Raw genomic sequence first — 22,654 nt, 5'->3', positions numbered from 1 at the left:
GAACCCAGAAAGGTGGCAATGGGGGCGTGGCCGCGTGTGTGCACACATTTTGACGGCAACATCGCATGGATTTCTGCTGGCATCAATGCGCATATGGCGGCGGGCGGAAAAGGCGGAAAATGTGGAAGGAAAACTAGGAGAACCGGAATGGGGAGCAAAATGGGGAGGAGCCTTCATGTTTAAAAGTCGCTGCGCGTAAAACGAAATTGACAAAAACGCATGGAAGTGGCTAAGGCGGAAAGGGGGAATTTCGGGGGTACGTACAATGGCAGTCACTTAAATTTAACTGTAACTGTTCCTTATGATAAGTAAGCAAGCTTATGCCACGCCAACACGCTGTAGCTACAAAAAAAAAATATATCAAATATTCTTGGGGATTGGGAACTGCCGGGGATCGGGGGTGTGTGGTTCAGTGGCGTCTTAGGGAGTGGCATCTTAGGCCCGGCAAGGGAGGTAAGTAGATTTGGTATCCGTGAAAGTGGAACAATGTGGGCTGGTGTAACAGCATCGAATGGGGAGCAGGAAAATCAATAGAGACGCAGCTTGCGTTGGGAAGCCGAAGCGCATATACCCTTGAAGTAACTAAATATTACTCTTATCGCAGCCATTCGATATAGTTAACTGGAATAGTTTCTGAAACAAGCTTGCCCTGCATCTCAAGTAATAAACATGCGTCATTTTTAACCATCTAGCTTTCATACTACGGAGATCTCAGCTTCTTGCTTACTTTCAATTTTCTAGATTTAAAGTTCCTGACATGGCCAGTCGACTCAGCTATTGTTCCTGATAATGAAAATATATACTTCATATAACCGAAAACGCTTCTTTATAATGAAAAGCCATAAAATTTTGTCAAAAATGTAAAAGAAGAACCACCCAAAAAAATGTATTTGGATAAAATGTAATCCCAATTACTAGATAGCTTGAGGAAGGGTACACCTTTTGAGTGCACATCGTTTCTGCTGCACTTTAAAATCTTGAAGATATTATTCGTGGGACAATTTAGACATTTAGATCGCAGCAGTGAGTGCTGCAAGTCACAGTTGTAGAAAGTGTAAGAACGTACTGAGTGACATCTATATTGATATAGGGAGCATGCAAATTATAAAGCTATATTCAAACAGTTCGGAATATAAAGTAAATTGTCGATCAGTCGGCTGTAAATCGGTTCATCCTCGCCATACTGAACTCGGCCTATAGTCATGGACTTTGGCCATGAACTGAGACTATTACTCGCCTTTGCAACATATTTTTCTCCAACAGTATTTGCTTTCCACCATTTCCAAAACATCTGACTTTTCAAAGTAGCTAATTAATTAATATTTTCTTAAGTTCAGGTCAGGTGACTGTAGTGGATGTGGCAGTACATTGTAGAATGCTCTTTTTATACCCTAGCATACCCTAGAATCTGCCCTCATTCCAGTCAGAAGTAAAGCTGACTTTCCCAAATTTCTTTTTTCTATTGCGTATGTAAGTCGAAACGGACCGGATCGGACCACTATAATATATGGCTCCCATAGGAATAAATGGGAAAAATGGGGCAACAAATTTACATAGTACATATGGTAAAGATAGTAAGTCGACGCACTAAAAGTACAACACAAATAGTATGAACCACCAAAAACGAAAGTAAAGTTCAGCTCCTCCATGTTGCGTCCTCGGAATTCTTTTGATGATTACCCCTCCTGAAGATGTACTATAACTGAACAGCCCGAACAGGAGATTTCCCCGGCGAAACTTAACCAGACTTTTGGAGGATGCCAAGTTGGGATGTTGGGGAAAGAGGGAACAGAGTGGAGTTGCAGTTTTCCTTTTTCAGTTTTCAGTTTGTTTGTCAGTTGAAAGTCGTCCGCTGAATGATTGCTATTTAGTCTGCTACTTGCGACTAATTCGAGATCGCTGAGAGCTGCAGACAGATTTCATTATTTATGCACTTGTGTCTGTGTGCTGGAAAATGGTGAAAATCGGGGGTGGCTGCCGACAATTAACTTTGTTTTTCGCTTACATTTTCACGCTATTTTTTGGGCCAACTTCCGCCGCTCACTTTTGTGCTTTTCTGCTTTTATTTATTTTCAAGTTTCAGTTGAAGTGGAAATCAGGGGATTGAGGAGGCAGAGGATGGCAGAGGATGGCGGAGGGTGGCATTTTCCCCCCTTTTTGTCGGCGTAGAGTTGGCTTTTTGTTAGTTGTTTGCTCCCGGTGCTCCTCGGTCCATGTCCTTTTTATGTCCTGCCGCTGGTCTTCACACCTTGCTGCACTTCTTCATCAGCGCGCCCGCCTTCAGCGAAAAGTTTGGAATCGAAGAAACGAAGTTAGCACCAGGTGAAAATGCCCCATTGGGCGACGGCTGGCGGGGAAAACTCTGGCAGCTCTAATTGAGTTATTTGTGCAGCTTGGCCTGCAGCAAGTATGCAGAAATTAACCTCCCACGCCCACTGTAAGGGCTGTTAATACGTACACAATATAATTGAGTATTTCCTTGATTTTGAAGGAGCCTAAAATGGTGTTTACACACTTTTCAATTAACCGATATACCAAAGTACTTCTTATTAAATAGTTATAGTTTCTAAATCATTACCTTTATTCTTTTTTGTACGATTGGGGTAATGGCGGATTTCTTATAAACTTATAACCTTAATTTACTAACTGAATTTTTAAAATAAGCTTACCAAGAACTTTCTCTTTAAGAACATATTTTTGTTTGCTACCAAAAACAATCGAACGTAAAGAATAATTCCGTCCAAAAATACGAACAACAAATGGGGTCACAAAATCTAGGTAACTGGACTTGCAGGTCACAGAAAATCCGTTTATAACCTGATTAGACAATTAAAAATGGTCATAATTATCAGGATGAAATCAATTTGAATTTCACAGAAGAGCAATTCAAATTTCGCTATCAATGCAGAAAAAGTGCAATAATCGTTGAACTCATTCGAGACTCCCCGTACTCATTAACCCACGTCAGGCCGCAGTCCGAATCGACCTTGACCCCTCCCCTGTCAGCATTTTAATTTTCCGTTTTCCATTTTCCATTTTCCGTTTTCATAAATCCAGTGCCATCGCTCCTTAGCCCCATTACCAATTAGTCCGAATGCCAGCGCTGCCAAGGTCAATGGCCCGCACTGGATGGTCAGGAAAAAAAATGGAAACGGGATAAGGATTGGGATAAGGATGAGGATGAGGATGAGAATAAGGACGAAATGGCAGCGGACAGGGAGTCCTGCTCCATGGCCATTAGGCGTGCGCTGCAGGCTTAATTAATCATGGCTAAGTGAGTCCGGGACGCAAAAAAACTATTAGACATAAATGTGATTTTTCCGTTGCTTTTTCGTTTATCGCTTTCTTTGCGTTTTCCTATTCGGACTGCTTTTGTCTGCGTTTCCGGCTAGCTGGCATACACTGAGAAAAACCACTTTAACTCCCGGACTTGTGCATTCAGAATAATCTTGATAATTGGTCTAAAATCTTATCTTTTGCGAAACTAAATTCGTCATTTTGTATTATTAAATAAGTAACGATTTAATTGTTAAAAGCGTTTTATAGTTGAATTTTATATCTATTTAATTTAAACTATTTCGCAGAGTGCAGCAGGCAGTGGAGGACAGCGCACAAATTACTTAAAGATAGATAGAGCGACCGGATGAGGTGAGAGATGTGGCTGGAGTCAAGGGGCGGAGGGTGGAGGGCGGAGGCCGGAGGTCGGGGCAACGACGCGTTATTTCCGTTTCCGGTCCAGCATTCAACACTCGCATCGAGCCGCATTGAGTGATGAAGTTTCAAAGGCTCCGCAACTGCCACCCGCCCCATGCCACATGCCACGCCCCCCTGCCCCAATGGCGTTCGTTTCGGCCCGGCCTATTCCACAGCATAATCATTTTCCTTTATTTTTTACATCCACTTTGGCTCTGGGCACCTTTTCCCCTTTCGCACCCTGTTGTGTCGGGCCAAGTGATAAAATGTTTTATGTGCTCGAGTGTCTGATAACAATAAATAACGCCATCAGGACGTTCAGCAAAACGACCCAACGGAGGGTGTCGGTTCGGTTAGCATGTAAACAAATTGGTGTTGAAGGCATTTAGCCCTTTGTTGGGCTAAACTGGCTCTGCGGCCAGTTCGTTTGTTTAGGCCACGCTGCTCGACCCCATCGCTTGATGAATTGTAATCAGCCTTAAATTGGCAACAAGGCCAAGGACAGAGAGCAAAATGGGGCTGTCGTATTAATCATCGAAGTTTGAATGGCCCGAATCTGATTTGATTAGTTGGCACAATATGTTTGGGCAGCCAACGCAACAGTTTGGGCCCAAAATCGATTTTCTGATGATTAGAACTGGTCAACAATTTTATAAAAGCTTGCGAATTAATGTACATATTTAAAGTTGAATTTTTTATTAACGAGAATCGAAAAGTAGTCGAAATATAAGTGTGTTTTCTACGAAAAATGTTGCATATCCAATGTCTGTTCATAATTAAAACGGAAGAACAAACAAATAATTTCATTTTAATTTATTAGCATTTTCATTAGGACCGCCATTTAATTGGGTTGATTTTTTCAATTTCCTTTTTCCAAACTCAATAAACGCATAATTAAATAATTATATTATGAAAATGAGAGGGCATAAATTAAACGGGAGACTGATGATTTATATTTGGAATTGTATAGATGCATAATATCTACATATGTGTATTTACGTTAACTTTGACCGTCTCAGGGTTCAAATTTTTAATCCGAAAAACAAAAAAAGCTCACACAGACGCGTTTTTAATTTGGATATGCATCGCTTCTCTGCTGCTTCTCGAAACGTGAAAATGGGAAAATGGGAAAGCGAGGAAATGCGTGTGAAATGGGCAAATGAAAGTACGGGAAACGCACACCGAACGCTTTTAATTATGTTGATTTTTCGCTGATTTAATTTTTACCTGTGTTGCTTAAATTTGCAGCACAAACCAAATGGAATTTAATTTAATCCTTTCGCCAAAAAAACACCTCCTCTTTTTGTTTAAACTGCCCGCCAAAGGCAACCGAATGGCAAACGAGGGGAAAAAGGCAAGGCAAATTATAAAAGCGCTTTGGCCAACGAATTTTCCAGCTCTCCCGGAAAAAATACTTCAAAAGCGTCTATTCATTCAAATGCCAAACGCTGATAACGGGAATGGCAGGGGTTTTTTTTGGAGCACGTTTTGGTTAATGTTTCACCATTTTGGTTTAATTACTTTTTGGCTTTTAAACCAAGACCTGCACTCCTCTTTGCTCACTTCCGCCATTTCGGCCATATCAAACAGCTTAATTAAATAAAGCGAACAAATTTGGCTCTCCACTTTACCGATTTCCCAAATTCGTCCGATTGCCGCATTTTCCGATAATTTAATAATTGCTTTGGGCTAATAATCCGATTCAGTTGCATTATGCAGCTTTAACCGTAATTGGGCACATTATGCACCTAGCGAGTTTAATGTTTCATTATATTTTAGTCACCCGCATAATGCGCATGATAAGATCAGTTTTAGTACCCCTCACTCGTAAGGTAAAAGGGTATACTCGTACTATATTCTCGACCATTTCCGACCCTTAAAACAATATATATAAATAAAATATAATAAAATAATATATAATTTGCGACCACATAAAGTACAACATCCCGCTCGTTTAGATGCAAACTAGTCAGCAGATATTACGGATATCAAACATATATATATATATATATTATATACATATTTCTCTTTATTAGTTTTCAAATCGCAATACAAAACTTCGGACAGATCCTATAAGGATTCCGCCATGACATATACACATACCTATTCTTTTATAGCTAGATTGGTCTCACATTTCACGCGCACAGTACATATTACATAATTATTAAAGCTCTAGGGAAATAATGTTTTGGGGCAAGGGTGGGACTCTTAATATCTAAACAGAACACCTGGAATCAAGTAAATTATTGCCACGTAGGCCCCAACTTATCACATCTTATCACATAAAACTGGTCTAACTATTAAAAAAAAATTGTATTCGGATGTCAATTTGGATGCATATGTTTCATAGCTTATAAACTAATTTATTAGCCGTACACAATAAAAGTGAGTTACAAACTCATTGTAAAGCTACCAATTCTAAGTATCTGCGCAGCTACATTCAAGAATTATTAAAAATAACATTTGTCTGGGAAATCCTTTACCTCTGAAACATTCGAACCCGTTTTGTCTGCATAATTCACTTAAGTGATTTCAAATATGGTATGAATAAGATTCAGAATTGTGCTCAAAACAATAACAAAAAGTACACCGAAATAGATTTACCAAAAAATTATTTGTCTAGTTGAATATAACAGAATAGTCATTATAATTTCTTAAATACTTTAAATTAGTTTTCATACAAGTGTTAAAACGTGAATGCAGCTATAATTTTGAACACACTCATAAGTCCCGAATAAAAACTATTAATTGATTAAAAAAAATGGAATTTAAGTTGTTTTTGGTTTCAAGATCAGAGAATGGCTGAGTCGCTTAAGTTCTTGTCTCCTCGTAGCCACAATGAATATACCCGGTTTCCAGGGAGCCACCGACAGCAGGGGATTTACTGGGCAGATCCTTTCTTGCATCCTGCTGCTGATCCTTGTGCACGCCGTTGGCGCCGTTGGCGCCATTCGCCTCGCAGCTGTCAAGGATTCGCTCGAAAACAGTCTCGAAACGGCAGCGACTCAGCGAAAAGCGAGCCACGTCCACGCAAAGATCGCGAAGGGTGGCGAAGAGTTCCGAGAGAAGAGGGGCATCGCCCACGCTTCCAGGCGATCGGATTCTGACGAGGAACCGCAAGCTGTGGGCGTAGTGCTGCAAGTCCCGCGCACCCGGCAATCGTTGACTCAAGCTCCTTGATAAAATAGCCTGCTGGGCGGGGCCGCAGAAGCAGGTCACGGCGTAGTAACCACCATGTTCCGATTTCAATCGCTCTGGCGTATCGCTGGCGATGACCTGTCCCGCCCGGAGCACTGCCACCCTTTGGCACAGGTGCTCGATCTCCGAAACGGAGTGAGAGGTGAGCACCACGGCTCTGCGGGCCAGCAGCAGCTGCTCGATGGTGCCATAAACCATGTCCCTGGTCACGGGATCCATGTCGCTCGTTGGTTCGTCCATCAGGACGGTGGGCGTGCAACCGCAACAAGTCACGGCCACCGCGAGCTTGCGCCTGTTGCCGCCACTCAGGTTCCGCACCTGGATGTCCTTGTAGGGCCGCAGTTCGTACGTGTCCAACACGCGGTCCAAGAACTGATCCAGGTCGCGAATGCCGCGCAGGCGTCCGTAGAAGCGGATGCACTCGGTCGTCGTCAGCAGCGGATCCAGCGGGTTGCTCTGCGGGCAGTATGAGATGCCGGGCTGAAAAACGAAACGCAAGTTAGCTTATATAATTATTAGAAATTATATTCCAAAAGAGGTGACTCACCTGCTCGAAGTAAATGTGTCCCACGTCGGGCTGCAATTGGCCAGTGAGCAGCTTGAAAATGGTGGACTTTCCGGCTCCATTCTTGCCCAGCAACCCGAAGCATTCGCCCCGCTGAACACTGAAGTGCACCTGACGCACCGCATAGTGTCCGCGGCGGTAGCCCAGCCAGAGGTTCTCCGCCCGCACCGCCTCGCCGCTGGCCACGCAGCTCTTGAAGATGCTCTGGATGTTGACCAGCTTCAGCTGACCCAGTTTATCCAGCTCGCGGCGGTAGGTGCAGTCCAGCAGTCGCTCCACCCGCTGCCACAGGCGCCGCAGCAGATGCCACTCGATTAGAACGTTGATGATCAGGGCGGCCACGCCCACCAACAAGAGGGCGGTAAAGTGGCGCCCAAGCAGGTCACTGGCCAAGGGATGCTTATACGAATCGATGTCGTAGCGTCGGAATACTAGGGCCACCATATAGTTCTTGCACAACTCCAGAAAGCCGTCTCCCAAAGCATGAAGTGGAAAGACCAGGAAGGCCTGGTTGAGGGCGTGGCGCCAATCATCCCACGCTGGACCATCGCCCACCACGCCCAGGATCAGGATGATGCCCATGGTGACCAGCGGGACGATGAGGTTGGCGCAAAAGATCGACACAATGGCAATGCTTGAATCGCTGAAGATCTTCTCGGCCACATGCACAGATGGAACACAGGCGAAGCTGAGAAATATTTGGCATTGTAATTCAAGATTCCCCGCTTCCACTTCCTTCAGAACTCACCTAAAGGCCAGCGACAGTCCAATGATGCCCACAAGCTGCTGGCGGTCCACAAAGACAGGCATTCCGAACATCAGGATCACAACGAGGCAGACAATCAGACCCAGCACCATCACCAGATAATCCCAGACGAAGGCCACCAGCCAGTAGGTAACCGCGCTTACTCCGCACAATCTTTGCTGCAGCTTCTCGCCATTGACACGCTCGTTTACCAGATAAACGGAACCGGAGGCCACCACCAAACCAAAAGCAATCAGCAGGATAAAGACCATGGATCCGTCACCTGCCTGCCGGAGGATCGAGCTGGTACTCAGTTCGGCATAGCCCAGTTTCCAGGGTTCATTCAGAGTGAGGATACTGGACTCCGAGTCGTTTAAGGTCGTGCGCAGTAGCTCCGAGTTGAGGTCGTTCAACCAGGCCACCATAGAGTGATATCCCTTATTATTATACCAAACTGTAGCACCTGACCCGTTTAATCCATAGCCGCCATACCGTCGCTCGCGATACTCGCCCCAAGAGTCCAGGACCCAATCGTAGGCCTGTTCAGAATCATTGAACACTCTACAATCACCCAGATGGTCACACGAGGTTTTTAGCTGTGGATACAGTTTCTCGGAGAAGCTGGTCGCCCTCTCCTGCGACAAAAACTGAACGCTTTGGGGATAGAGCGATCGGCTCAAGGGTAAAACAGTGTCGAAGTCATCCTCCAGTCGATAGCTGACGAACCACATGGCACACAGTTCGAAAAGAGCAGGGAGCAGGAGGACATAGAGCAGGAGACGGTAGTTGCGGGACAAATGCCTCAATCGCTTGCCCATGAGCAGTCGGAATTGCTTGCAAGCGGTTGGTGGTTCGTCTGTAATCATGGCAGGGCCTGCAACCACTCCACTGCGATCGCTGGCTGGTCGTCGGGGTTCCACTTCCTCGCCACTCTTGTTCAACTGCTCGAACTCCTGCTCCAGACTTGAGCTGCTCGTGAGCTCCACATCGCTGATGCTGCCAGCTGCCACTTGGGACTGCAGCAGTTCCAGAAACTCGACGGCTCCTGGTGTTAGATGCTCCGCATAGCTGGCACTGATGGTCAGGCTGTGTGGGTAATCTGCGGCTCCTGAAGGGATCACCTGACTCTGGGGAAGAAGCTGCTGTGCCTTCTGAACAACGAAGGTTAACCCGGTTGCATCGACACAACGCAGCCGAATGCTATAGTTTGAGGTACACAAACGTTGCAGCGAGTCTCGACTGTGCTGGGCAATAATGCGACCCTAGAAAGGTAAATAGAAGTAAAATCAATCAAAATGCAAATATTTTATTCTCCAGGGAATAACTATGAATATGAAGGAGATTGCAGAGATTTTGTTTACTACTCACATTCCGCATTATCACCAGTGAGTCACTGAGGTACTTGGCCTCGTCCAGGAAATGGGTGGCGAAGATGACTGCTCTCCCTTGACGCAGTCGCTCAATCAGCTGCCAAATGTCCTTTCTGGCCTTGGCATCCACCCCATTGCAGGGTTCATCCAAGATGACCACACTGGGCGAAGCAATGAAGGCTATGGCCACGCAGAGGCGTCGTCTGTAGCCACCGGAGAGCTGCCACGAGGGATACGACTCGTGCTTACCAAAGTTTAGGCTCTGCAGGGTCTGGGCAACCTCCGAGCGGATCTCCTCGGCACCAGCACTCCCACCTAGTGGCATCTTGATCTGTGCATACAGCTGCAGGTGCTCCCGAGCTGTAAGCGTTGGGATTAGGATATTATCCTGCCAGCAGACACCCACTTGGTGCTCCCCGGCCAACTGGACCTTGCCACTGCTCTGCCGGATTTGTCCGGTGAGCAACTTGATTAGCGTGCTCTTTCCAGCGCCATTCCGGCCCAGAAGACAGCTCACCTGGTTGCGCGCAAAGTCAAGGCTTAAGTTGGAAACAGCGCACTTGCTGCCATACAGTTTGCTAACATTAACCAAAGAGGCGCCCAGTTTGCCGTCCAATTGCGAGCGACTGACCTTCACAAAGCTGTAGTTATCTGTTAAAATACGACAAAATAATATTTCGAATTTAGGATTCAATTCATTACTTACTTTTCTTGTAGCGCTGGTAGGCCAGTCCAATAACAGCATAAAGCAGAAAATCAAGGAGGAACATGAGCAGCGCCATGGCGCACTCGCTTCTCGCAGGACCCGCCTGGATGAGGTGACGCACTGTCAATCCCTCCTGCTGCAGCTCCATGCGCATCAGCTCACCCCAGCCCTTGGCAAAGGCCGTGGTGAACGAGAGGTCCACCAGGAAGTTCTCGAAATCGCTCAACTTGGCATCGAACATCAGCACAATGATAAACGGACAAAGGCTAATGAAGAATAAAAGGGCGGAGGCCACGGCACCAATGTTTGCCGAATTGAAAAAGTTCGTACACATATAACTGCGAGTTGGATGCAAGAGTTAGTTTTAGTTTTTCCATATATAGTGCCATCTAAGAACTACTCACCAAAACGAAATCAGGCAGAGACCAAAGCTCATGCAGTAGAACATCATGAAAAACCAGTTGGTAAAGCCCAAAATACCACCACTATATAGCACCCCGCTGATCAGCGCAAAGATCACACAGAGCTCCATAAAACTGATCAGAGCCCAGGCAACCAGCTCGGAGTGCGCCTTCAGACCCATTGATCGCAGCAACTATAGAGGATATAGAGGATATAGATTAACTTCTAAATAGTTAACATTACTAGCATTGGGTTATTCCAAACCCTTTCAGAGTGGTCTAATAAACATTTAAAAATATCTGATATCCAATATTCTCACCATGCTATTACGACTCTCCCGCATCCAGATGCGTTCCCTCACACAAAGAGCCACGAATACAACCAGGCCGAGTAGATAAGCCACCTGGACGCCTTGGGCCAAGTACAAGCCGCGTTTAAAGCTGCGAATAAAAAAGAATAATTATAACTGATTCAGTTGATGAGGTTTAGCTCTTACACATCGTTAAGAAAGGCGGGATAGGGAAATTGCTTTGTGTAGAACTGCATGTTGTCCACTTCGAATTTGTTTTTTTTACTTGCATCCCCAGATCCACCGAAGCTTCCTAGTAAATCGAACAGACCCTGCCGTTTCGAGCGCTTCAGCACATCTTCATTGTTGAGCAGAAGGAGATCGGGGTCACCACCTACGACTGTCTGTTCTGTGGTGACCCCAACGTCTTCAATGGATACCCCAACGCCTTCATCATTGACTGAAGGCGGAATGGTGGTTGCCGCCTGATCGTTCGCCGATGCTGATACCTTTTGAGTGGCCTGCTCTGCTCCGCCGCTTCCCTCCAGACTGAGATCGAAGTCATCATCGTCCTCATCGGACGCGTCGTTGTCCACTTGCTTGATACTGAATAGACCACTTAAGGAACGCCCACTTTCAGGCGCTTCCTCTTCCGGCGCAAAGCCCGCCTCTTCCCGCTTGCTCTTAATAATTCCCAGATCGACCATCTGTTTGAGCTGAACGAAGCCACGATGATACTTGAGATCAATGACCATGCTGTCGGCGGGTCCGGGGAACCAGAATCTGTTCCGATTCTCAAACGTCGGCTGCGTGTTGTCCGTGTCCATGTGCAGGCGGTAGGACGCTTGCTTGAGACCTACGTCCTCCAGATTAAGGGCGGCCAAAAACAACTTGTTCTGATTTAGTTCGTAGGCTCTCTTGTGCAGTTCCTCCACACTTTCCACAGCCTCAAAGCGATCGGCCGAAACGCAATCCATTAGATCCGCCACGGTGGTAAGTATATCATAAATCAGTTGGTTGGTGCGAATGTATTGGAAGACCCTTTCGATTTCCCCAATATCGAAGTCATCGCCGACCAAACTCTTGACCAGTGGCGACTTGGCCAACTTGAGCAGATTATCGAAGGCCTCCTGGAAAGTGGCGTTTGTGTGCAGCTTGGTGAGAATGGTGGCTGCCGCACGGCTAAGTTGCTTCAGCCTATCCAGTTCCTCAAAGGTGGCATTACTCTGTGGTCATATGAATATTGCATTATTAGTACGCTCTTCATAGAAGTTACGCGCAAAGAAAACCTACAAACTTCACCACGCTGTCGGCCGCAGCATTGGCAGGGGTATATAGGATCCGTCCCTGGATAATCGGCTTGATGGTGTTCCAGGTGAGTTTGCCCTGGTTCGTGGAAGTCACATCCCGGTAAAGGCGCTTGCAGTATTTAGCTGGTGGTTGGAATGGTTATAAGTACAAAAGCAGCTGGCAAGTGGGAAAAACTATTGTATTAAGCCTTTCTACGCTCTTCAAAATGGAATGAATGATCGCGTTTGAAAGATCAGTTCTAATCATCTGAGCAATACAAGCAAACATGAGAGTTAAGAATATAATATGTAATGTGATTAGGGAGTTTTTCTGATATTTAAAAATATTTCGTCATGCTCACTTGGCCTCCAGTCCGTGGGAAGGTCTTCGGATCGACGACGACGACGGTCTGGAGGCAGAGCAATGTTGGCAATTTGCAGTTTTTGAGAATTCAATAGGGGGATCTCCTCTATGGAGGATTCAACTCACTAGGCATTGCATCGAGCTCCGCATCGATGGTCTGGCTAAAGTCCTCCGATTCCAGGATTTCGTTGACCAGCGGTATAGTATCGGTATTGGGAAACGGATGACCACACAAAAGAACGCCCAGCTTCACGAAGGTCTCGCGATCTACCAGAGGAATCAGTTGGGATTATCTGGACAACAGCAGATTACTTTTGAACATACTCGAAAACAGATGCTTAATGTCGAAGCTGTAGTTCATCCGTCGTTCGATTTCGGGCACCAGAGAAATTATTTCGCTTATGTTACCTGTACAAGATATCAAGTCAAGGGGTTTGCAAATTAATTTTTACATTCAAATACTATTTTAACATATGCTCGCAAGTTGGAGTAAGTATAAGTCAAAGTATAAGCTTTGGTTGGATATAAAGGATCACAGTCGCGAATTATGAGTAACCTTAACTACATACATACATATATGGAAATTATATAAACTTAGTCATAGTAATTTAAGTGCACCACCACTTACTTCGTATGATGTCGAGCCGATCACTGGTGATCAATGTGGTAATGGCCGACACAAAATTGGCCTTCTCGGCCAGCTCCACGACGGCCTTGTGGAGCCGTTCGTCGGTTACAAACGCGTTGACCACATCGATCACGGAGTGCAGTCTGAAATGTAAGTAAATGGCTAATGTGGGTACTGTGTGGGTATGAAGACTATCTTACGGCGCCTCCTTCCAATGGGAATACTCCTCGTAGGGATGCGCCGGCTGGCAGCGGTTCTCAATGCTGCAGATGTAGGAGAAGGCGGCGGGAACCACCTGGTTCTTGGTGGGCAGCAGGCGGGTGGGATACTGGCAGGCCTCCAGCTCCTCCGATCCGTACTTCAGACGGATCAGGTAGAGCAGCATGAAGATCATCACTGGCCAGGCCAGCAGGATCAGGCTCAGCCCTTTCTGGCGCCATCGCACCAGCAAATCCTTTCGCAACAACTCCCGGACCTCGCGACCATTCAGGTGCACCCTCATTACGGCTGACTTCTCCGTTTCCTGTCACTTGTCCCACTGGCGATCGCTGTCTTGGCTTGATCACTCGGGCATTTTTGTTGGCTGCACAGGAAAAATCAAAATGACTGTCAATTTTTAGCATAGTTCTTTATATCTGTCCCAAATACATAAGTACTTAAATAAATATCTTTAATCGAAATGTCAAGTTGACAAATAAAACATTGTTTCATTTGTTTCATTTATAATCCTAATTCTTAATAATCAAAAATGTTAGTTAAACGCACATTTAAACCTTTCTTTTAGATAATCGAAAGACATATTTGTCACTTGTAATTATAAGAATTGGAATCCGTTTCATTAAAACAGTAAGTGCGACAATCTATTTACTTGTTCTGCAATTGTGAAGTATTTAATACTTTTGAATCCGTCTCAGTTGGTCTGTTTGTCCAAATGCACGTCGAGATCTCAGGAACTAAGAGAATTAAGCCTGTGAGGCAAGCTGCAAAAAAAGTCTCGCCCACAGTTTGGCAAATTTTTTGGATCCTAATAATTATCGACATGCCTAATCGAACTTACTCCCGTGACGTTTTCCCCATATTTAGCAACGGAAGAGAGTTGGGTGTAAATGGCGGAGACAGATCATCGGAGATCCCATATCTACGGATATCGCTTCCCCAGCATAATTAGCCCCTGTTTGCTTTGTTAGCCGCCTTTGAGCCGTTAGCCGCGTTGCTAATTCAGGCTATTGAGTGGTTCGCCTTGCCGGCAAAAGTGCTTCCCGGTGGCAATCGAAGAGCTCGCAATCGAAGCCACTCGGAACTCATAGTGCACTTGTGGCAGTTAACGCCATTTGTTGACAATTATTTTAAAACGTGATTTTATTATTTGAATTAAATTATTCAGCAAATTACTGTGAGTCACTGGCCAAGCAGGCAAAACAGCTATGCCTTTAAGCCAGTATACACAAGTGCTAACAGCAAGCAAAATTCACTTATTTCCTTTGTTTAAAAACATTTATGGAGTGATAATAATTTTAAAAAGATATCTTCCGCTGTCCGATTATTACACTTGTCACTTTATTACGCGCAGATTAATCGAGTAAATTTCAGTACTACTTCTATCAAGTTCTCAAACATCTTTAAAATAGCATCAAATATTATTTAGTAATTAAGTAAAAACTAACTAACTAAAATAACTAACTAACTAATAAGTAAAACTAACTAAACTAATGATAAGTAAGCTAACTTTTCACACAATAAGATTAAAAACTGTTTAAAATCGGTTTCCGGTTGCGCGACACCATCACTAAATGACTTTATTCCACAATTTAAATGACACATTCTAATGCAGAATTAATTGAATCGGTGCTTCACCAGAGTTCCTAAAAGATTTATTCGTTGGATTTAAGAGTTTACCATGTGGCCGCGCACAAGGTTTAGACCCTCGTAAAACTGGAAGATCGGTCAAAGAGTTATGGCCCAAACAGGAGCTCGACGTATTCGAGGTGAAGGTTCCCGAGGTCGTAGTGGTGTTATGGCGCCCAGCTGTCCATTTGAGCCGAGTGTGGATGAAAGATGAGCCGCATCCATTACCCGGCAGGCAATTGGCGGCCAGATTTATGACCCGGACAGTGTCGAACTTCGCAAAACCAGTTACAAATCAAATAGACGTACAGCCGAGCAATAAAAGAGTGCTTATTCTTTTCGCCTATTTTGTATGCAAAGCTCGGGCCGAGACTTCTGATGATCGCCACCCGCTGATCTTGCCAAGATGCCAATCAACTCCGTCTCGATTAAATATATACATTCTGTATATAAATATATACATACATACATATGTATGCATACAGTGTTTAGTGTTGTGAACACTCTGACTTATGACTTTTGGCTGGGACTTCAATCAAAGTGGGAAAATCTCGAGAGGCGAGACAAAAGAATATTAAGATGCCTAGAAATATAAACAGAAACTAAAATCTGGCCCAGGGTTCTGCGGTACCTAATAAATTGACTGGCACAGTGCTTAAACTTGCTATGGCTTTTAGAGTCACTTCTTTAATTTGGTTTACTTACATTACATTACCTACAAAAAACATAGTTTTTGCGTGCTTTTAAAAGTGCTTACATATTGCAGAATATAAAAAACATCTTCTTCTTAGCAATAACATACAAAATTTTCCAATTATTGCTTGCAAATATTAATAAACACAAACAGATAAAATCTATTTAATTTTGCCTCCATAATCGTCCCGAATCATTTTTCAATATTGGTAATTTTGCTTAAATGGAGTTCCCAGATGAATACTCTACAATAATCTATGTTCTAGAAGAAACATTTACCTATGGAAATATTAGGGCTATAATAATAACAGTACCAAATAAAAAAATCTAAATAAAAAGTTGTATTTAAATCGAATGGGGCGACCACAACGCTGAGATGTTTCATAATATGTGCAACAATTAACTTAGTTTCTAGCCAAACCAAAATAAATGCCAGCCCCACTGGCAACTCGTTTGGCAAAGCTTATGGAACCAGATCAAGTGAAATACCAGATTTAGTTCCAGTCCCAGATCCACTTTCAATTGCATTTGCCGATTAGTCAATGGCCTATAGCATAATGTTGCAGTGGAGCCAATGTCATCATCGGCGGGGATTATCTAATGCTTGATTGATCCCCAGCTAATGTTGCGTGAACCGATCGTTCCAGTTTCCCGCCGGCGGAAAACTGGGCCAACTATACTATATACTTGGTGTAAATGGTTATTTGCGAGCGGCTTATCAGCTACATTCCCGCTCGTCGCGGCAGTAGGGAATTTAAGCTGATAATTACAAGGTAGTCGTTAGTCTCCGAATAGGAAAAATGATGCATTGCAGTGGCTTTAATTAACAGGTAAAGCCTCCCACAAGCACAACCACCAACCTGCCACTCCTCACCACTCCACTCCTCACCAATCCAATCCACTCCAATCCAGTCCAGTTCAAGGAAGATGTCGGCCGTATGCAAATGTGTTAATGCCGGCGTTTGGCGATTCCACTGGCAATTAGACACTCCCGGCACGTAGTTCCCCCCAGTGGCCAGGAGAAGGCAATGGGCATTATGCCCCTTTGGCCATAATAGCCAGATGTTTTCCTGCAAACCAAAACTAATACCCGCTTTTGGGCTAATTAAAATAAAGCGAAAATAAGCTGCGAATCTGATGCAGTTGCGAAACTGGATTTCGACGCTGTTTCGAGATCCCATCCCAACGCCGCCTCCCCTTTTATATCAAAACTCGTTTGGATCACGTTTGGTTACTCAAGATGCAAATGAATCCCTGGAATTACCCCGGACAGCACTTAAAAGCATCATTTAATCGAAAGTTCGTTCTAAGTTCGTTATTTAGAATCTACAGAACGAATACGAATACGAATACGAATACGAATACGAATACGAATACGAATACGAATACGAATACGAATACGAATACGAATACGAATACGAATACGAATACGAATACGAATACGAATACGAATACGAATACGAATACGAATACGAATACGAATACGAATACGAATACGAATACGAATACGAATACGAATACGAATACGAATACGAATACGAATACGAATACGAATACGAATACGAATACGATACGAATACGAATACGAATACGAATACGAATACGAATACGAATACGAATACGAATACGAATACGAATACGAATACGAATACGAATACGAATACGAATACGAATACGAATACGAATACGAATACGAATACGAATACGAATACGAATACGAATACGAATACGAATACGAATACGAATACGAATACGAATACGAATACGAATACGAATACGAATACGAATACGAATACGAATACGAATACGAATACGAATACGAATACGAATACGAATACGAATACGAATACGAATACGAATACGAATACGAATACAAATACGAATACGAATACGACTACGACCAGACTAAAAATGTTTTATAACAATACAGCGAATACAGCTATTTAAGCCAAGAATGAGCGTTTCAGCAGGTTTGTTTTAAGGCAATTTCAACTCGAAATGTTCAATTGAAACATGAAAGTTTTTTCGACTTTAAGTTCCTCTAACTTTTAAACTAATCATATGTATCTAATGAATTGCACTAACTCTGCTTTATAAATTTGAACAACAATTTCCTTTTGTCTGAATTCCTGTTAGTTTTTAACAAGTAACTCCACAACTTGTTAGAAGTGTGAACTTCCATTTCATTTGCATATGTACATCACAGTTGTCCTCAACTGCCAGACGCACTAATTCAGGTGAGAACTTGACCCACCTGCGCCGTCTTTTTAAAAAAAACACTGGTAATCAAACTACACTAAAATAATGCAGAAATGTTTTGGACCAACGTATTTTTTCAATATTTAATCTAATTAAAAGTAAAAAGTTAAAAATAAGCATTTTTTTAAAGTGAATATCACAATAATTAAGCGAGTTTGCAAATAATAAATAATGTATGTACTGGTTTGGGGTTAAACAAAATATATAAAAACCTTATAAATTTGTCTACGAAGAAGAAAATTAAATCGCCGTACACGCCCGGAGAGAGAGCATAGAAGTGAACACATTTTCTCGCAGTGCCTAAGAGGCAGAATCAGCATAAACATAAAACTTCGCCAGACGACGACTGCCAACTTGAGTGGATTCAAGCCGCAATTTATCATCGATCTATTGGCTAACTCGGATTTCAGCGCGACCTTGACCATGAGTCTTCACTAATCGCAAAAACTAGCAAGTCGCGCTAACGAAACGAAAACAGTGGTATCAAAGTAAATATAAATAAGGCGAAACTGGTTAGCGGACTGATCGCCAGCGTGATCCCCTTACCCTTTAAATGGGTTTGTGTAATGCATTTTGCTTGGATGATTATCCCACTTAAATTGTACATGGAATCTTTCAGTACCCATCCCCTCCCTCCCCAAACTCCCTTTATGTTCCGCGGCAGCTGATTAAATCGCGTGTGTCCAAGCGTTTAAAATCGCACGCGTTCTGTCGAGTTTTTAGTGCAGTTTATGCAACAATTCATATCTCGATAAATTTGCTGCAATCCATCTCATAAATGCATAAACTGTTTTTTATTTCATTCATGTAGTTCCTTTTTTCTTGGCGTTCATTGTACAATATAAATGTCAATTTGATTTGATTTACCTTTTTCTGCGCTCTTTAACTGCATTCCAGCTCATTAATACATTAATTTAATATTAATTGGCATTATTTTTACAGAGTCAATCGACTTTTTTATTGTATAAAACCACAATGGGTTTTGAATGTTAACTTTTGACTATGGTTCATGATGTGCCAATTTATTTATAGGGATTTGTATATAATGTTCTGTCCTATTAAAGCGTGCAGTGTGAAACTGAATGTACTTTTTACTTCCGCTTGGCAATAAGAATAACTTACTGTTACAAGACATAAGTTATTTTCACTATAACCGCATTTCCGTTTTAATAACCTAAAATAATAACTTAGAAACCGCGGAAGTCGCTCTCCAACTCCGACTTACAAAAAACGCGATCGCCGGCACCGAAGCGTTGAAAAACGCACGCGTTTTCCAGTTTATACTTCTGAATATTGATTTTCGATTTGTGAGTCAACTTTAACTTTAACTTCCACTGGCGACCGTACCGCCCGTACAGAACCCCGATCAGCATGAGTCGGCAATAACTGGTGCAGACTTGGCTATAATTATATTCCCAATCAGATGTAGATTCTGTCGCATACTCGTATTTTATTTATAAATCCATATGGATGGCCATAGGAAATGCTGCTCACTTTTTATTTATTTATTTATTTATAAGCGGCTAGGCTACTTGTTGCTTTTGATTTTCGCTTTCAGCCCGATCAGCAGCCAGCAAGGTCGCTGCTTACATGTGCAAAAACTTGCAATGCAATTAAGTCTTGATAAATAACCAGTCTGATAATAACGCTCAGGGCCCTGGTGGCGGAATGCTAAAAGATTTTATGGTAATGCCATCGATAATCGCTAGACGCTCAGGAAACGGAAGACGAGTCCAGAATGCCAACTTACTACTCCTACTCTCCTGCTCGACCATACTGATTGACGGATTGGAAATGGCATTTTAATGATTCCTTTAATTTGTTTCTCTATGCCGCATAACTAGCTAAACTAGCTATCTGATTAGCTAGTCATGATCAGTAGTGAACTGCTGTAGTAGGAATGCTTTAAACGTCCAGTCAATTAAATTGATCTCAAATAAATAATGCATTTCTGCTTTTCCTTTTGCCAGTAAAACGGCTTCAAGCACTTAACGCTTTGCCTCGCAACTCAAAAATAATAAAGACTTTTTCAACCAGACTTCTAAGTCAGCATCACCTTTTTACACTCCTTGAACTAATATTTAATTTAACAAAATACACCATCTGTTTTGCGTAGTTTCCATCACATTCTCAGAGATACATCCACAAGATATCGAAGTGCATCTGAGGCGCTAACACACCTGCAGTCGATTCTTCGCCCCTCGCGGTTCACATGGCTAATTGTTAAAAATCTCTCACGTCGAGTTTTGCAACTTTTAAACTTTAGATGCGATGGCCGGAAAAAAAAAACCATGACGGATACCCTCCAGGGAAAATGTCCGTATAACACTCACACGTGATAATTACTTGGCTATGCACATCAAAGATCTCACGCGTTAGTAACGCGCCCCGCCTTTCCTTTAAATAGCTGAGTTTTTAATATACCTCGAATTTGGGTGTTTTTTCGTGAGAAAAGTAGAGCAATTGTAATTGCTTAACTATCAAAATGAGTCTAACTGTTTCGGGCTCTAGCCACAACAAGCAATTTATCTGTGGTTCATAACATTTATAAATGTTTCCAATTGAAATGTTTTTAGTTTTTACTGCAAGTGCTGAACATATTTGTGTAGGATTTCCAAACAATTTATTATAATTTAGGGTATTTACACTTCCTTTTGTTTGCCTTTTCTCCTATGCGTTTTCACTTTCATCGCTGGTTGCTGTTGTTGCTCTCGCCCCCTCCCTTTGTGCTGCCCATTTGGCTTTAAGCTACATAAATCGGCAATTTTTGTGGTTGTGTTAAATACAGTTTTTCGAATGGACAATTTGTCCAGCTCTTTTGTTTTGCTCCGCACTTTTTGTTTTGTCCAGCCCTTTTTGAGACGCACTCAAAACAACGGCGCCGAAAAACGTGCCGAGAAACCTCAAAAACCAGAAACGTCAGATACCGAACAGAAACTCAAAACCTGCACTGAGAGAAACGTCTTGGCATCTTTAATACAAGTTCACCCAAAAATAAATACAAATATGCGTATATGTGTATATACATAGTTAATTATAAATATGTACACATTTTGCCATTCCAATTTGCTTGGTATTAAAAATAATTTTAAAAAATTTTAGACATTAAGCGATAAAACAGCAATGCAGCGTTGTTTTTTCTCTTTTAAGGTTGGTACAAACGGACACCACTAGGCCTTTGTTTTCAGTGTACCGAAACCGAAAGCTACCGCGATTGAAAACAGCTGTTGCTGCTTTGATTTAGCAAGCGGCCGAATAAATAAAACTACATATTTAGGAAGCTGGTAAAAACAGCTGAAGTAACTAAAAATTGGTGACTTACTAACCCCGCTAATCGAGTTGTTGCTGCTGCTCTTCTGGTTCTTCTTCGCTGGTAACTCTCTGTTTTTTGTTTTTCTTTCTTTGTTGTTGTTGGTATTTTAAGGTTTTTCGGTCACTGCAATTGTTTACTGCACACGGCGATTTTTTTTTTTCTTTTGGAGTTTTATTCTTCACTTCGAGTGTTGCTTTTTGGGTGTTTCTCACCGCTCGCACAGTTCGCACTGTTTGCACAGTTAAAAAATAAAGAATGTTTCGGTTGCCAATTTCGGCTTTCGTTACTACTTCGCTTATGGTGGTTATAGTGAATAGTGTACAGTGAGTGCCGCCAGAAACGTCCGCCAACAAAGCTGGCCGCAATTGAACTGAGCTTGACTAAACGCGCTTACGGAAAATTATTTAATTCCGCTCCCAGTTTGCCGCCGCTGCCGACGTCGAAGAAAAAAAGCGATCGTCGACGTCGATCGCGCTAACTTCCAACTTCGTTGTTGTTGCGTGTGGGCGGCAACATGTTGCTCCCAACCATAGCACCAGCAACATGTCGACATGTTGCCCGCTCGCTGCATGGTCGCACGCGGGGGGTGAGGTCGAAGCCAAAGAATCTTCTAAAGAAAAATATAAAAAAGGGAACTTGCATACTCACAACTTGAGATATGGCGTAAATTATTTATCCTAAGGGCAAACAGGCAGAAAAAGGCAAGTGCCCAAAAAGGGATGAATGGCAAAAACACTCATTTATGTCTCGGAAACACCCGGGTGTCTCGTAGATAGCCTCCTTTTTTACCTTAATTTTACAAAAATTTAAACAACACGAAATAGACATTTCTTTTTTATATATTACATATATTATTTGCTTTGTTAACATTTTTAACATATGCTTCCCATATTTAACTTTATAAATGTATAATTTTTCTTTTTAAAATTATATAAAATAGCTAGCTCACGCACTTCCTCCAGTAGGTCGAAATCACATTATTCATATCCTCTGCTGCCACATAAAATCATTGCACCACTCACTCATTAGTATTTATTTAAATTAGTATTTAAAAAAAAACATCGAAAAAGTTGTTTGCTTACGTAGGACTTTTGAGAAGCGCAGAGAAAGGCACATATATTTGGTATTATTTAGTATTAAGTATTTAGTAATTTGTTGTATTTAGTATAATTTAGTATTTAGTACTTAGTATTATTTAGTATTTAGTATTTAGGATTATATAGTATTATTTTTTATTTCCTTTTAATGTTACGTAATACTTTCAGCTATCTTACTTTTAATTTTATAATTTCACT

The 22,654-nt window shown here is 42.6% G+C and overlaps 1 protein-coding gene across 3 annotated transcripts; it reads right to left on the bottom strand.

The window, feature by feature from the left end:
* Positions 1–5,698: 5,698 nt before the first annotated feature.
* On the bottom strand, positions 5,699–21,733 carry LOC120455190 (ATP-binding cassette sub-family A member 13). Of its 3 annotated transcripts, none has more exons than XM_039641129.2 (15): positions 21,369–21,733; positions 13,450–13,832; positions 13,250–13,392; positions 12,946–13,029; positions 12,748–12,888; positions 12,620–12,667; positions 12,262–12,401; positions 11,176–12,194; positions 10,999–11,119; positions 10,682–10,872; positions 10,278–10,615; positions 9,570–10,222; positions 8,205–9,463; positions 7,439–8,144; positions 5,699–7,371 (listed from the first exon to the last, which is right to left on the bottom strand). In XM_039641129.2, the coding sequence occupies exons 2-15, from the start codon at positions 13,749–13,751 to the stop codon at positions 6,505–6,507; spliced, it is 6,012 nt and encodes a 2,003-aa protein (XP_039497063.1). In that variant the 5' UTR covers positions 13,752–13,832; positions 21,369–21,733; the 3' UTR covers positions 5,699–6,504. The 3 variants fall into 3 exon arrangements, with proteins under 3 accessions (XP_039497063.1, XP_039497062.1, XP_039497064.1); XM_039641128.2 differs by having other exon boundaries at positions 21,373–21,733; XM_039641130.2 differs by lacking the exon at positions 12,620–12,667 and having other exon boundaries at positions 21,373–21,733.
* Positions 21,734–22,654: the final 921 nt, after the last annotated feature.

Source organism: Drosophila santomea, chromosome X (genome assembly GCF_016746245.2).
Source record: "Drosophila santomea strain STO CAGO 1482 chromosome X, Prin_Dsan_1.1, whole genome shotgun sequence".
Taxonomy (NCBI): domain Eukaryota; kingdom Metazoa; phylum Arthropoda; class Insecta; order Diptera; family Drosophilidae; genus Drosophila; species Drosophila santomea.
Note: the sequence above shows the minus strand (reverse complement) of the source record. Positions and strands in the feature narration are given on the sequence as shown.